The sequence below is a fragment of the Plectropomus leopardus genome, chromosome 5, assembly GCF_008729295.1.
Source record: "Plectropomus leopardus isolate mb chromosome 5, YSFRI_Pleo_2.0, whole genome shotgun sequence".
In the NCBI taxonomy this organism is placed as follows: domain Eukaryota; kingdom Metazoa; phylum Chordata; class Actinopteri; order Perciformes; family Serranidae; genus Plectropomus; species Plectropomus leopardus.
Window position 1 is genome coordinate 837,216 of NC_056467.1, and position 17,939 is coordinate 855,154.

A 17,939-nucleotide genomic window follows, 5' to 3' on the forward strand; every position below is an offset into this window, starting at 1 on the left:
TTTTCATTTTTATATAATGCTGGAAAGTTTAATCAATAATAATAAATCATATGTTTATTATGCTCCAACACACCATGGTCACATGACACTGTGTCAGTGAACTATGAGGACAAAAAACAAACCATAAAAAAGAGCAAAATAATCATTCATTAATCATAATTGAGGTAAAAATGTTCAATTCATCGTGATTCTGATTTTTGGTATGCAGTTTGGACCTTTGCTGGGAGGAAATTTTAGCAACTGGACCTTTTCGAATTTTAGTTGAATACCAATAATTTAGAGGTTCTTCCATATTATCCAAACATTTCTTTAAATCCTAACTGTAGAAGAAATACTTTGGTATCATCTGCAAATAGGAAACCTTGCAAATATAATTTATATACAAAAATAAGATAAAATAAGATTAAAAATAGTCCTAATACTGACCCTTGAGGATCCCTACAAGTAGCGTTAAAATCACTAAATAAATCTTATCTGAACATAGTGATATTTTTCTCCGTGTGGTTCCTTAACCAGGAGTGTGAAGCCATGGTCAACAATGTAACACATATTACCTCAACAAACTCTCATTTATGTCACTTTGTGGAAAAATACAATTTTTTTTAGAAAATATTGTTTTAAACTATAAGAGGACTGTGAGAGCGAACACAGAGTTTAAGAGACGTTGGCAGATTAAACACAAACTGTTTGCTTCTAGTTCATTTCCATTTAAAAACATACAAACAGAGCACCGACTCAGACGCCTTTCACGCAAGTTAGAGTGACTGACTGGTGCGACTTTGGTGTATTGGGGGAAAAGGGTAATGAGCAACTTGGCAAAAGATGTTCTGCAAATTGCAAACAAAGAAATTGTTTTTAGAAAGGGAAAATGACCAAAGAACTGTAGTTGGGTTTTTTTCCCTGTTTTTTTCTGAATTCTTTTTCTAATTTTCAGGTATTTTTCTTGAAATTTAAATGTTTTGGGGTTTTTTTTGTTTTTTTTTTGTAAACCCTTTTCAAGTTCCTCATCTCTCTTTTCTCATGTTTTCGGAAGAAATCAGGCCACTTTGCTCTGGTTTCAAAGCATTAAAACTAAACACAGACGGCACACGGCACAAACACACACGCTTTTTGCAAACAGGAGCTCAGTTTCTAAATGTGGTTCACAACAAGAAAACATTAACAACCCAACACACAGTCCTCCAGCTGCCGTCTGCACGCCTCTCCGGCCCTTTTAACCTGCAGGCTGCTGACGAGCAGATTTGCCACAGGTGAGCTCAGCCGCTCTGTGCAGCGAGAGGAGGGGGAGACGGCGCCACAGCACCGGCTAAAAACACAATATTCATTTACTGGATTGCATTTAATAACTAGGCAGCATTTTATTATTGTAGTTGGTAGTTATTTATTCCAGCTTTTTTCTAAATTGATGGCTTGTTTTTTCTATAACACCAAAACTGTTTTTTGAGCTGATTGTAAGATTTGGATGTAATTTTGAATCTGTAAAAGTTGTCCCTGTGGTGCTGGAGAAGCTTTAAGTAACATGAAATAAAAATGTTCCTGTAGTGTTTCAAAACGGTTCTTAACCCTTCGAAACCTGAAAACACTGGATTGATTTTTTCCAGAAAAAGGGACAAAGGCAATGAATAATGAAAGAGGAAATGACCCTCAGAAAATTACCAAGAAACTGGCCTAAAAAATACAAGAAAGTTATAGATTTATTATTATTTAATTTAAATTATTATTAAAATTTAGTTAAACAAAAAGACAAAAGACAAACAAAAAAGGAAGAAAAAAAAGGCAAACAAGACTTGGAAAAAAGTGCAGAACAATTCACAGAAACTCTGTAATAATAATTACAAAGTCTAATTATGTAAGTATAATTTTCCATAGCTTTTTTTGTTTTTTACCTAAACATTTTTCCCTAGCTTTTCATAAAAATAATTTGCTAGATGTACTAATTCCTTGCAATTTGTGGAATATTTATTACCAAGTTGCCTTTATTCACATGATTCAGAAAGAAATTGCACTGATTTGCTCAAGTTTCAAAGGTTTAAATACACAATTAAATGAAAATGTTCATTCTGCTGCAGGTATCAAGAATGTGCTTAACACTGACACCTGGTGCTCACTTTTCAGAGTGCAACTTCCTCTCCAGAGAGGAAACCTAAACAAATTGGATTGATTTCTGTCAAAACATGGGAGAGCAATGAGCAATGAAAAAGAAATGACCCAAACATTACAAAAAAGTAAAAAGGAAAGTGATTTCACTTAAGAGTTAACATGGAAATCCCAAAGAGTGGGAATAAAATGATTTTTTTTTTTGCTTTGTGAAACAAAAATGGATCTGGTGCCAAACAGGATTTAAGATGACAGTGTGACGTGTTCAAGTGCTTTTTCAATACAAACTACATTATAAATCATGTTTATCTAAATGTTGCTGAAAGATGAATTCATACAGTTAATAAAGACACAAGACTGAATTTCATTGTAACTTTTTTTTAATGAAACCACTCGATGGCACTCGTGTTTAAAACGAGCACACGCAATATTATACACAGATTTCAATAAATTAGATAAAAAATACAAAATAAATAATAAAAAAGTAGAAAAAAGTAATTCAGTAGATTAAACTGCAGCCAAATAAGTTTCCTGAGTCACGTCGGAGGTAACCGTCCTGCGGGGTTTGAACGTTTCGTCACAGACAGAAAACGTCATGTCGGGTCACCTGCATCATCAGGTGAGCAGATGTTTGTTTACGAAGCGTCCAGCAGTGAGATGCAGTCAGCTGACCTTTGACCTCTGGTGGCGGGAGTCCCCATAAAGGTGGAGTTTGAGCTCCGAGCAGCAGGTGGACAGTGTGTCGCGTTCAGAGGATGGAGGAGAGGAACTTCTTATCTGCTGGCTCTGTGGGGGGAGGGGAGGGGGATTTGACCTTTGACCCGCTGCGCTGCCGCTTCGTCCGAGCTCTGCGGTTCTTAAACCACACCTGGAAACACAAACAGAGAGAGGAAAGAGTTAACTTCATGTGCTCTGAGCAGGAGATTTAAAGCTGATTGCCTGCAAATAATAATGTAGATATGAACATTATATACATTACATTATATGTACATTACATTAGATTGTAAATATGCACATAATGATGCACATATGTACATTATCGTGTGACAAATTAACAACAAATTAAATAAATATTAAATAATATATATTGTTAGTCACTTAAAATAAAATAATCTGTCAAATGTAATGATTAAGACATTTATGTTAATTTAAGAAGTGTTGAGTGTGTGAAGATGCACAAAATACAAAAGGAAATTACCTTTTGGTAACATGACAAATGACAAATTAAGTTAAATAGCAAATAAAGAAATAATTATTATAAGTAAGTCACTTTAGAAAAGGCGTCCACCAAATGTAATGGTGAATCCATTTATATATATATATAAGTAACTTGTAGTTGACAGAATCTGGAAAGAGAAAGCGATGGTGCATAAACATGCAGCGTGGAGAGGTTTTGCGCATATCTCCTGCGCACAATATTTGGGGTACCTTTCGGAACTTAAGTGAATCCAGATGTGAGTTGTTTATGTTAAAGCATAAAATGTTAAATTATAATTCATAAAAATACAGAAACACAGATTAAAACCTTCTTTGTAAGTCGGTGCGTAAAATGCAACCTGGAAACGTTTTACGCAACCTGGAGAGGTTTTACACCACTTATCTTTCCCCAACCTTTTGAAAAAATATGCAAAACCACGCAATGACTCATCGGACTCACCCTGACGGTCTCCTCGCTCAGCCCGGTGCTCCGCGCCACCTCAGCGCGCGCCTCCACCGCCGGGTACTGGTTGAGCTCGAACAGCGCCTCGAGCCGCTTGGTCTGAGTGTCGGTGAACACCGTCCTCATCCGGGCCTTCTGACGGGACTGCGGCTGCGCAGGCAACCCGGCGTGATGGTAACCATGATAACCTGCAACCTGCTGGGCATCTGTTTTTTTTGAAAAAGGAACATTTAAATTAACTTCTCAGGGAAAAAAATAATAAAATAAAAAAGGAGGAATGTGCGAAAAAAGTGAGCTCTATCGTTTGTATTGCTGCAACTTAAAACTAGAGTAAACGTTGAGATCAAACTTTTACCTAAAGCTCAAACAACAACGGTATATGAATGAGGGAATAAATAAAATAAATAATATTTGAATTAATTTCTCAAGTAAAAAAAAACGAAGGAAAGCGCGAAAAAAATCTATGATTTGTTAGATTATTGTTAAATATTTGAGCTTTTGATAAACGTTTGATCTCAACGTTTACTCTTCAACATAAAAAAAAAATAACATTCAATCTGCATTTTCAAGTAAAAAAAAACGAGGAATTGCGCGAAAAACTATACTGAACTGTATTACTTCCATTATATCATTATTAAAACTTTGAGCATTGGGTAAAAGTTTAGCCTAAACTTTTACTCTTTAAAAACAATAAATAAATAAATTTAGGTAAAGTAAAAAACAAAAAAAAAAAAAAAACAAAGAGATGCGCGAAAAAAAATTCTGAATTCTATCATTTTTATTAGATCATGATTAAAACTTTGAGCTTTTGAGGAAAAGCGTTTACTCATTAACAGTAAATAAACAAATAAAAAACATTTCATTTCTTAAGCAAAAAAAAAAAAAAAAACGGGGGGGAAAGCGCGAAAGAAAATGAATTATATCATTTCTATTGTCTAAACGTTTACTCTTCATAAATAAATACATACATAAATAAAAGTGCACATACCTGCAGAGTCCTGGCCGCTGAAGCGCAGGTGAGCGCTTTGCTGTAAGTTTGGATAAAAGCTGCTGAAGTCTGAATGATGGAAACCGGCTCCGAGCGGGTAAAACGCCTCTCCAAAGCTCATCCCCCGGTACTGCAAGCAGCCCGGCACCGGCACCGGCACCAGGACCGGCGCAGGAGGTCCGACGTTCCCGGAGTCCAGACTGAATCCTGCGGGGATCCTGTGGGAACATCCTCCCGGAGGACAGTCCCTCAGCTGCGGCTGCTTGTGTCCGAGCTGCGGGGAGAGGATGCGCTCGATGCTGAAGTCCGTCATCGCTGCTGAATATCCAAAAACACAGAGAGAAATCTGCTCCAAGAGTCCAGATTTAAACAGAGTCCGAAACCGCCATCAGACCTGAGCGCGCTTTAATGTGTTAATGAGCGCGTGGAGTGTTTGATGGCTGAAGTTCACACGGACACGAGAGGACATTTTGGACTTTGATTTGACCTCCTGAACTCTTTGATTCTTTGAAGATGCAGGATGATGTGATGATGGGACTCAATCTGTCAGCTGGAATCACTTCATTTCATCTCCGAGTCAGCTGCTAACTTTCACTTTGCTTCAAAGTATTCGGATACTTTAGTCAAGTAAAAGTACTAATACCACTCTGTGAAAATACTCCAGTGTAAAAGTAACGGTCCTGCATTACAAAATTATTTTTTAAAAAGAAAATAATAAAGTATTAAAAGTTCTTGAAAAAATCTCTACAGTATTCAAAATAAATGAGAAGATGACTTAAATGTTTGTTAAATCAGCTGTCAATTAATTTTCTATCAATCAACTGTTTGATTAATCGACTAATTGTTTCAACACACACCAAACACACAAAAATGACTGGAAAAAAATACACAAAAACAGACACACAGGAGTCACTGAGGGGAAAGGTTTTTTTTAGTTATAGCACTCAAAGAAGAAATTATATAACCCTAAATGGTTTTATGTAGTCGATGGTAACAGTTTTATTGGTCGTTGTTTTGTCATTTAACCATTTGAAACCTGAAACATGGCCTGGAAAATTAACAATAAACAAAGAAAAAAATAATGCTGAAATAAACCCTGAAACTATAACTAAACTAAACTACAAAAAATATTTTAAAAAAATTGAAATTAAATTAAATTGAAATTAAATTAAATTTAAATTATATTATTTTTTGTAGGTAGTTTAGTTTAGTTATAGTTTCAGGGTTTATTTCAGCATTATTTTTGAAATAAACCCTGAAACTATAACTAAACTAAACTACAAAAAATATTTTAAAAAAATTGAAATTAAATTAAATTGAAATTAAATTAAATTAAAAACATATATATACAAAAAATATCTGTAAAAGAATTATAATTGTTCTATTATTCTACAACAAAAAAAAACAAACAAACAGAACATTTTTGTCCCCTAGAAATTTTTTCTTAGCTTTTTAAAAACATTATTTTCCCCTATTATTAGGGTTAGGGTTAGGGTTAGGGTTATTTGGCAATTTGTAGAACATTTCTTGAAAAGTTTCCCATTGCCTTTTTCCCCGATGAAAAAAAAGAAAAAAGAGACAGAGAGGGAAATCAAGCCAATTTGTGTTCAGAGTTTTAAATACTTTTGGAAGGTATCTGAAAGCAGCACAAGAAACGTGATGTCCATCCAGGTTTCAAAGGGTTAATTTTCAACTGCTAGTTTAATAATGTATAAATGAGAAAACACAGAAACTTCTAAAGTTTGAAAAATACTGCTGAAAGTGAAAAATGAGAAGCATTAATGTGCACTGAGTCCATTTGCAGCCTGTTTGTGACGGGATGTTAGCTCAGTGAGACTTCTGAGGGAAGATCAATCAGTGATCAATAGCAGATCAATCAGCGTCCTCTCTTTAAAGTCTCTCTGATCTGAATCACTAACAGACCAAAAATGATCTAATGGGGCTCTTTCAGTGTTAAACTGTGAGGATAACTAACGTTTGAAATTGTCTGAAATACATCTGTGTATTTATATATCCTCTGCTAAACCTCAAATAAATTAGGAAATGTAATGTACAAACTAAAGAGTACAACTTCAGTTTTCTTGTGCTGCGCCGAGATGTATTTTACATGAAACTTCAGCAAAATTATTGGATTTCTTTTAAAAAAAAAAAAAAAGCTAAAAAAGGGCAATGAGCAACTTGGCAGGAGATGTCCCACTAATTGCCAGAATTTAAGAAAAGAAAATAGACTTGAGAAATAGTACTAAATAAGAGGAAAAAAGAGGGAAAAAAATCACAAGATAATACCAATAAAAAAGGGAAAATATCCAGAAAACTGCATTAATAATTATGTATTTATCCATTTATTATTATTATTATTATTATTATTATTATTATTATGATTAATATATCAGTATTATGTTTTTTTATTTGTTGTTATTATTTGTGTTTTTTTTAATATTAACATATTAATATTAAAATATATTCATTTAATATATTTACTCTCTCTTAATATTTATTTATTGTTGTGTATATATCTATCTATCTATCTATCTATATATATATATATATATATATATATATATATATATATATATATATATATATATATATATATATATATAATAAAACTTTATTTATTTAATTTATTTCAGACATTTCCTTTGTGCTGTATGTATTGTTTTTATGTTGAATTAATAAAAAAAAAAAAAATTCGGAGTGTGTCGGCCTGCGTTGTGTTTCTGGATCTCTGGATGTTGATGAGAAGCAGTAAAATGCAGTCAGCAGTAATCACACACACACACATCAAACTGAGAATCTGCTCTTAAATACAACATAAAAAAACATTTTAACACACCAACAGACATGTTGCTTACAATCATTACAATCAGAAATCAAAACATTGAAAACTGGAGACCAAGTTTTATTGTATCTGTTTCAGCTTATTATGATTATTGATTGATAAAGTCCAGAGTAAAATAACAATCATATAACTCTAAAAACACACAGTTATAAATGCATAAAAGACAACTCAAACTCCTTCACATGTAATAAAAAAATCACAGAATAATTTGATTTAAAATGAAGCATCAGTTCAATAACAAGATCAAAATCAGTCAGATGATCCAAAATAAAAGCTGAGGTCAAAGCAAAAATGTTGACAGATGAATGAGTGAAAGCAGAGCGCCCCCTGCTGTGTGTCAGGCTGCAGCCACACCCACACACAGCTACACAAAGTACACACACAGTATACATACATACAATATATACAGGTATATCTGCACCCTGACAGGGTCAAAGGTCAACCTCTGATAAAAAAACTTCTCTATTATTTTTATTTGAATCTGTTTTTAAATCATTTGTGTTTTTATAGATCTAATTTCCCAGCTTACATTTCACCTTTTACACATTTTAAATTTTATTCACTCAGCAACCAACAATAATAACATCACACATCTGAGTGCAGTTTTTGTTGGTTGTCTCAGTCTGTCTGTCTCTCTGTCTGTCTCTCTGTCTCCAACTGTCTCTGTGTCTTTTGTGTCCCCTTGAAATGTCTTCTTGGCCTGAATGTCTCCCGTTTTCAGGTCCAGTGAATAACACAGTGTGTCAGAGACAGTGAGGAAATGAACTCGTGCATATTAACTGTGAGTCTGAGCTCAGAGCTGCTCTCCTCTCCTGGTCCTCCGGTTCACCTCGACCACAACAACACAGAGCGTCAGCAGCAGAGCGCTGAGCACCGCCCATCTCACTTTGTAGAAGGTGGAGTGAACCCCAAACGGATCTCTGTACTTTAACACCGTTTTACTGGATGACACACACTGATAATATCCCCAGATATAACTGCACACCAATACTCTCCTGCGTCCTTCAGAGAGACATTAGAGACAAACAAACTCCCGTCATCATCAGACTCACTCACTCTGCTGCTCAGACTCTGACCAAACCCTAGATTTACAACTCTGCCTTCTGTTTCGGTTTGACTTGAAGAACCAAAATAGACCACTGACCCTTTTCCTGATCTTTGCATGTGAGAGTGACGTTTTCTCCCTCTGAGAAGAGCTCGACAGCAGGAGGACCAAATTTAGGACACACCACCAGCCGATACCTTTTCAGACTGACAAAAGTTTGACAGTCGTACAAACCTGTGTGATTTAACATCAGTGATGAAAACACCAGAGAGTAGTTCTGGTCCACTGAGGACACAGTCTGGTTTGGTTGTCCCTTGTAGGTGTTGTCGATGTCCCACTGTGGCGCTGATCATCACTGAAATCAGTGAGAGTGCACGGCAGCACAGCCGTCAGCCGTCTGTCCCTCTGAGCGTAGATTGTCTCTGTACAGAATAACCATACAGAGTAACTGCTGACACACTGCTGCTGGTCCATCTTCAGACACTGAACTCTGTTAAGGCTTTTGTTGTGAAGTTAAAAACACGAAGATCTGATGTGTTTTTCTCCACTTGGTATCTTCCTCCATCATCGTTCATCACTGATGTCTCATTGTCCCCAAAAACTCTGCTCCATATTTCCTGTTCGTATCCAAACTCACGTTTGAGCCACAGGACGTCCTGATGGTCAGTCGCTCCCTCACATGTCAGATCCTTTGTTCCTCCAGGTGTCGCTGACATAAGTATCTCCTTCTCCATCCACGTGACTGCAGACGATGACGGTGGTGGTCTTGTCGTGTGTGACTCTGCCGTCGGTCCAACACTCTCGGTACGGGCCGGAGTCTGAGTGGGTCAGGTCGTGGATCTCGTAAGAAGAGATGTTGTGCGTGCTGACGACCGAGAGTCGTCGTTTCGGGTCTTCAGGTGCCGTGGAGTTGTGGGACCAGAGGTCAGAGGTGTTCAGCAGGACCAGCTTCTCCTCACCGACAAACCTGGAGATCAGGCAGGAGTCGGCCTCCTCGGGGAGACTGAAGCTGTAAGAGTCCCGTTCCGCTTGATGCTGATGAGTTGTTGTGCGTGAATGTTGTTGATGAGAGCAAACAGCAGGAAGCAGAGCTCTGTGACTGCAGCCATTCTGCTCCGAGGTCTCCGTCTGAGAGTCCCACAAACACTGACCCCTCATGAGCTCCGTGTCAGCCCTCATCAGCAGCTTCGCTCTGCACTGTTGCAACATCGTCACTTCTTTATCTCTTCATCATCGGGAAACTTTGAGCGTTGGGCTCTCTATCAGGTAATCTGTGTCTTTGGACGTGTCTAAAACCACTGAGGCTGTCGTGTCTTTCAGATATTGAGAAATGTGAGAAACCACCAGTGAGAGTGACAGAGGACAAATGTGTTTGTATCTGCATCTGTGATGGAGGGAGAGAGGAGCGTTCAGACATAGCCTGCATAAACACATATAATACAATTTTATTACGTTACGGTCTGATAAATAAGTAGTTTTGGATTTTCACTCTGCTTCAGGGCAAAAGCCTGTGTGTTTACATCCAACTTTTTGTTGTATTTCACCACAAACACGTCCTGTCCTGGCTAATGAAAGCAAAACCATCCAGCTTTTGGGGCGATCATGAAATGCTCCAAAAATAAAAAGACTACAACTCTTCTAAAGTCTCTGAAGAGCTCGAATGACGTTAAAGCACTCCTTCAACGGACATTTTTCTCGTTTCTTCAGTCTACCAGCCAACTTGTGGCTGAATTGTCATATACTTTCCAGAGATTTTGATGATGGGAGGTAGCTCTCTTATCTAAAAGTTGCAATAATGTTTCAGATGGTTTGGTCATTTTTAATCTAAACTTAAAAGAAGTCATTTCACAGTATGGCATGGATTTTGATTTCAAATAATGTCCCTTTAAGGTAATGTTTTAACTGTCCACAGACTGAGGATGTTTTGTTGATGCTGAGAGGCCACAGATCAGAGAAAATGGTCTTTTATTAACGTTCCCACAATGTTACTGAAACTGGGCCGCTCCATCAACATTCACAGTATGTTATTGACTCCTGAGATTCAGATCACTTGTTAAAAAATAAAATGAGCCTGTGAAAAGCTTACGTTTAAAAAAGTACGCCTTTTTAAATGCATGTAGAGAATGCTGTCCAAACTTTAAAACGCAGGAACATTATGGGAACATAAAGAAAACTTGCAACTGGAAACGTTACTAAAACGTTGCATTGGTTGCTCGTACCTCTCAGAACATTTTCAGAGCTTCAACCAGCCAAGTTGCCAGCTGTGCAGTGGGATTTTCTTGTGCTTGCTGTTTGCGTTGCTTTCTTTGTGAATAAGTACATTTGGAAGTGTAGAGTTAAACGGCGTTTTTTGATTCTTAGCCAGCTGAACTGAGTTCAGTGAGGGAGTGTAAATGAAACGGCAGCTGTCTGTGTCAATATATGTTAGTTCTGGTTATCTTTTATTAATTGAATTATAAGCAGAAATCCAAATTGATAGTTTGGTGCCCTCTGCTTTTTTTTTTTTTGTTAATTTCATGTGAGTGGCTATCAGTTTTTCCCTTTTGGGAACTGAAAAGTCTCCATTCATGTAAATGAAAATAAAAAATCTTATTCCTAACACAATTACATCATTATTGTCCTAATGATTTTTATGTTTCTGATAGACGTTTTTTAATACGTTTTTGTCCCCGCGAGTTTTTACGTCCAAAAACAGTGTTTACACTATGAAAACCTGAGAAAAGGCACTAGACAAGCGGCAAAACAGCCATCATCAGCAGCTTATCTCTGTGATCGCAACAACTTCACGTCTTTGGCTCAGAAATTTTTCATCATTATATTGAAATTTTTACTCTCTACCAAGTCATCTATTTCCTTTTGGTTGTCTCAAACCGCCATGTGGTGTTTCAGACGCTGAGAAATAAGATATGATGCAGAGACAGGAGTGAGACGTGACAGAGACAAAAATGTGTGTTGGTATCTACATCTGTGACAGAGAGAGAGAGCAGCATCATGTTGGACGTTTGTTTTTATTTAAAATGGTCACCACAGTCGATTGAGTTAATGCGGTACATTCACGCACAGAAACCAGTTGCACAGTGCTAAATGTCTGCGGCAAACTCCTGTCTCTGGAGGCTGTTTAAAAAATACATGTATGTAATAAATATTTTGTGTGTGGTGTGTGTGACGTGACGTGACGTGTGTGTGATATTTTTATTGTAAGGCGTCACAGACATGTGTGTGTGTTTGTGTTTGTGTGTGTGTAACATTAAAATAATTAGGCGTCAGAATCACCATGTCCCAAAAAAACAAACCATCAACACGCCAGAGACTAATGTCTTTAGAAGTCAAAAAAATTGCTCAAATTATAGGTCTTGTCGCTGCCAGCAACATTGGTTCAATTTTCAATTTCCCAATAGTGAATCCACTGAAATCGTCCTCATAATTTAAAAGCTCCTGGATCAGCTTGTAAAGTGTCTTGTGTTTCAGAGAGAAGTACAGTCACTTGGTTATAAATGCATTTCAATGATTAAAACCTGTTAAGAAAAATAATTCAATAATATAAGTACAGAGGGGTTTAATAAATTGAACTTTAAATAATGGTTAAAAAGGTTAAAAAGTGTGATGTGAATGCATAATTCAATTTACAGAGGGGTTTAATAATTCAGAAGTTTGGTTAAAAATTTAAAAAGTCTACTGGAATTCATGTTTTCATGTGTGATTTGAGCATGTGTTGATAAAAAAGAGACTTCCCCTTTAAGACCGCATTGGTGGCTCGAGCCTTTGTTTTTACCGTGAGCGGTCAGCCAGTGCTTGGTAGCTGGAGAAGAAAAACGGTTTTCTTACCTCGTCTTTAAGTAATTAGTTTGCAAAGTGTGTTAGCCAGCCACTTCCTGTGATTTTGTAAAATAAACCTGGAAATTTTTAAAATATATTTTTTCTTCACAAAAAAAAAACGTTCTCCTGATAGGATTTTGTGGACCTGCACAGCTGAGCCTCAGACACTGCCTGTTGAAAATGGAATGAAAAATAAAATAAAATTCTTGCTACATATATATGACAGACTGATGATTATATTAGCTGTGTTACTGCAAAAAATCTGAAGCTAATCAATAAACAGTTTTTCTTTTTTTAAGAATTTAGGAAAAGAAAAAAAGACTTGAGAAATGGTAATAAATAAGAGGAAAAAAGTGAAAGAAATCACAAGATAATACCAATAAAAAAGGGAAAAATGCATATCCAGAAAACTGCATTAATTTTTTTATCCCATTTATCATTATTAACTTTTGATTATTTTTTATTCATTATATTCATTGTGTGTTGAAAGGCAGCAGCAACTGTTTTTAAAATTATTACAATGAAAGATTTAGGGAAAAATACAATAAAACCTCAGATTACAAATGTTATTATTTATTCCATACTCATGATAATTTGTTGAGTGGCTTTTTTTTTTTTATAACCATGTCATCAAAATTTTAATGTTGTTACCGCAAATGGGAACAGTAATTTTTTTTGTGTTTTTAAAATATGTTTAACTAGATAACTGCTAGAAAACACAGTCTAAAGAGTCTGAGTTTTATTAAAAATATGTGTCCCCCCCCACTCTATTTAAAAATCAAAATTTCAGACATTTCCTTTGACATGACTGTATTATTGTTGTCTTGTAGCTGCCTGGACTAAGAAAGCGATGCTTCAGGCTCACGTTAGACGGAAAAGCAACTGGATCTCTGGATGTTGATGAGAAGCAGTAAAATGCAGTCAGCAGTAAGGTCACACCTCACACACTGGATAAAACTGAGATTCTCTTATTCAATACAACATAAAAAAAAATTTTATTTAAACAAACCAACAGACATGTTGCTCTTACATTATTAAAATCACAAATCACAACCCAAACAGTAAAAACTGGAGACAGAGTTTGATTGTTTCTGTTTCAGCTTTATTATCAGACAATTGATTATTGATTGATAAAGTCCAGAGTAAATAACAGCCATAAACTCTCAAAAACCGTACACAATGTTATAAATGCATAAAAGACAACTCAAACTCCTTCACATGTAATAAAAAAAATCACATCATCATCTGATTTAAAATGAAACATCAGTTCAATAAAACAAGATCAAAACTCAGTCACATGATCCAAAATAAAAGCTGAGGCTGAGAGCAAAGTTCAAATACATGATGAAATGATGAAAAAGTACATATATACAATATATACACACACTGTCTGCATCCTGTCAGGTCAAAGGTCCACTCCTGACCCCACACACTTTTTCTCTCAGTATTCTCATTTTTCTCACGTCCGTCTCCTCATACAGTTTCCTCAATACATAAAGAATAAAAAGCACCTGAGGCATTAAATTCACAGGAAAATCAAAAGTCTGAGCTGAAAAGGTTTCAGGCAAAAGCTTCAGCTGATTGTAGCTCCTCTTTTTACTCAAGAGATCACGACCAACTCATTTTCTACTAAACCAGAGAGAAACGACTAAAAGGTACGAACACAGAACAGAATTTTAACAACAGAAAGAAAATCTGAAACATTTCATACAAATTCATAATCAGATCTCAGTTGTTTTGACTCTTGTTTGTGTTATGTTGCTTCCAACAGAATTAATGATCAATTATTACGCTCAGAAACGGATTTTCATGCACTCCTTCTTTTCAGCATCTTTTAACATCATTTTTACTGAGTTATTGATTGTCAGTTTCCAATTAAATGTGTTTTGGGTAAATTCAGTGATAAGTGGTCCTGGTCCTCCGGTTCACAGCGACCACAACAACACAGAGCGTCAGCAGCAGAGCGCTGAGCACCGCCCATCTCACTTTGTAGAAGGTGGAGTGAACCCCAAACGGATCTCTGTACTTTAACACCGTTTTACTGGATAAGAGACACTGATCTCTGTCCGATAACTGCACACCAATACTCTCCTGCGTCCTTCAGAGAGACATTAGAGACAAACAAACTCCCGTCTTCATCAGACGACTCACTCTGCTCAGACTCTGACCAAACAGTGTATTAAAAACTCTGCCTTCTGTTCGGTTTGACTTGAAGAACCAAACAGACCACTGACCCTTTTCCTGATCTTTGCATGTGAGAGTGACGTTTTCTCCCTCTGAGAAGAGCTCGACAGCAGGAGGACCAAATTTAGGACACACCACCAGATGATACCTTTTCACACTGACAGAAGTTTGACAGTCGTACTGACCTGTGTGATTTAACATCAGTGATGAAAACACCAGAGAGAAGTTCTGGTCCACTGAGGACAGTCTGGTTTGGTTGTCCCTTGTAGGTGTTGGCGATCTTCCCACTTGGCGGCTGATCATCACTGAAATCAGTGAGAGTGCACGGCAGCACACCGTCTGTCCCTCTGAGCGGTAGATTGTCTCTGTGTACAGGAATAACCATACAGGTAACTGCTGACACACACTGCTGCTGGTCCATCTTCAGACACAGCTGAACTCTGTCTTGGCTTTTGTTGTGAAGTTAAAAACACGAAGATCTGATGTGTTTTTCTCCACTTGGTATCTTCCTCCATCATCGTCCATCACTGATGTCTCATTGTCCCCAAAAACTCTGCTCCATATTTCCTGTTCGTATCCAAACTCACGTCTGAGCCACAGGACGTCCTGATGGTCAGTCGCTCCCTCACATGCAGATCCCCGTGTTCCTCCAGGTGTCACTGTATAATATCTTCCTACATCCACGTGACTGCAGACGATGACGGTGGTGGTCTTGTCGTGTGTGACTCTGCCGTCGGTCCAACACTCCTCTCGGTACGGGCCGGAGTCTGAGTGGGTCAGGTCGTGGATCTCGTAAGAAGAGATGTTGTGCGTGCTGACGACCGAGAGTCGTCGTTTCGGGTCTTCAGGTGCCGTGGAGTTGTGGGACCAGAGGTCAGAGGTGTTCAGCAGGACCAGCTTCTCCTCACCGACAAACCTGGAGATCAGGCAGGAGTCGGCCTCCTCGGGGAGACTGAAGCTGTAAGAGTCCCGTTCCCGCTTGATGCTGATGAGTTGTTGTGCGTGAATGTTGTTGATGAGAGCAAACAGCAGGAAGCAGAGCTCTGTGACTGCAGCCATTCTGCTCCGAGGTCTCCGTCTGAGAGTCCCACAAACACTGACCCCTCATGAGCTCCGTGTCAGCCCTCATTGTGTGTTTGTGCATCTGTGATGGAAAACGAGAGAAAGACAGGAGCCTGCATAAACACAATAATACATTTTATTACGTTACGGTCTGATAAATAATAGTTTTGGTTCACTCTGCTTCAGGGCAAAAGCCTGTGTGTTTACATCCAACTTTTTGTTGTATTTCACCACAAATCAGCGTCCTGTCTGGCTAATGAAAGCAAAACCACAGCTGCTGAGGGCGAATGAAATGCTCCAAAAATAAACAAGACTACAACTCTTCTAAAGTCTCTGAAGAGCTCGAATGACGTTAAAGCACTCCTTCAACGGACACCTTTTCTCGTCCCTCTTCAGTCTACCAGCCAACTTGTGCATATACTTTCCAGAGATTGTGAGTAAATGTTATCTAAAAGTTGCAATAATGTTTCAAAGAAAACATTTTAATCTAAACTTAAAAGAACATTTTAAGGATGTTTTTCATTTCAAATAATGTCCCTTTAAGGTAACGTTTTAACTGCCACATTCTGAGGATGTTTTGTTGATGCTGAGAGGCGACAGATCAGAGAAAATGGTCTTTTATTAACGTTCCCACAATGTTACATGAGAACAAAGAACATTCACAGTATGTTATTGACTCCTGAGATTACAGATCACTTGTTGGGATGAAAATATAATGTAATGTGATATGTTTACGATAAAAAAGTTACCCTTTTTATGCATGTAGAGAATGCTGTCCAAACTTTAAGAAGAACATTGTGGGAACATAAAGAAAACTTGCAACTGGAAACGTTACTAAAACGTTGCATTGGTTGCCTCGTACCATCTCAGAACATTTTTAGAACCAAAAGTTGTTAGCTGTGCAGTTGGGATTTGTGTGCTTTGTTTTGCGTTGCTTTTTCTTTGTGAATAAGTACATTTGGAAGTGTAGTAGTTACTTTATTATACTTTTTGATTCTTATGCTGTGTTTTTTAATAATGCAGAAGAGAGTGAATGAAACGGCAGCGTCTGTGTCAATATATGTTAGTTCTGGTTATAGTTATTAATTGAATTATAAGCAGAAATCCAAATTGATAGTTTGGTGCATTTTGTGCTAATTTCATTAAGTGGCTATCAGTTTTCCCTTTTGGGAATGGTGAGTTGATTTCATGTAAAATAAATAATCCTATTTAACATAATTATTAATCATTATTGATAATGATTAAATATTTCTGATAGCCATTTTAATACTTTGAACCGCGAGTTCCCGACATTAGGGTGAGATGAAAAGCGGAAAAACACTGAGACACAAGCAGCACAGCCATCATCAGCAGCTTATCTCTGTGATCGGAACAACTTCACGTCTTTATCAGAAACTTTTCATCATTATATGAAACTTTTACTCTCTACCAAGTCATCTATTTCCTTTTGGCGTGTCTCAAACTAATGTGGTGTCTTCAGATTATTGAGAAATAAGATATGATGCAGAGAAACCACCGGTGAGACGTGACAGAGACAAAATGTGTGTTGGTATCTACATCTGTGACAGAGAGAGAGAGCAGCATTTACTTGATTTTTATTTAAAATGGTCACCACAGTCGCATTAATGCGGTACATTCACGCACAGAAACCAGATGCACAGTGCTAAATGTCTGCGGCAAACTCCTGATCACTGGAGGCTGTTTAAAAAATACATGTATGTAATAAATATTTGAGAAATAAAAGGTGAGAGAGAGTGAAGAAGACGTGACGGATGTCCTGATATTTTTATTGTAAGGCATCACAGACATGTCTGTTTTGTTTTTTTTTTAGTGTATAACATTAAAATAATTCACGTCAGAATCACCATGTTACCAAAAGAACACAGACCATCAACACGCCACAAACTAATGTCCCCAAAAACAACAAAACACGTCTGTTTATTTAATTATAAAATAATTTATATAGTTATTATTAATTATAATAGATTTAATGTTATTAACCCTTTAAAACCTGGATCAGCATCCATTTGCTTGTGTTTTATTCAGACACACCTTTCACAAGCATTTCAACTCTTGAGACCTGAAATGGGTTGATTTTATTTTTAAAAAATGTAAAAAAAAAAAAGAAAGAGCAACTTCGTAAGTCGCGCTCAGAAAGATCACAAAATGCACTCAAGAGATATCTCAGAAGATCCACCACATGTGAGGCGGAAAACAATCTGGCGCCGAAGAGGCGTGAAGCCGG

At 37.1% G+C, this 17,939-nt stretch overlaps 1 protein-coding gene across 1 annotated transcript; it reads right to left on the reverse strand.

Moving 5' to 3' along the window:
- Positions 1-2,845: 2,845 nt before the first annotated feature.
- dharma lies at positions 2,846-5,058 on the reverse strand. The gene is made up of 3 exons (XM_042486884.1): positions 4,746-5,058; positions 3,755-3,963; positions 2,846-2,965 (listed from the first exon to the last, which is right to left on the reverse strand). Exons 1-3 carry the CDS (start codon positions 5,056-5,058, stop codon positions 2,846-2,848), a joined length of 642 nt encoding a protein of 213 aa, XP_042342818.1.
- Positions 5,059-17,939: the final 12,881 nt, after the last annotated feature.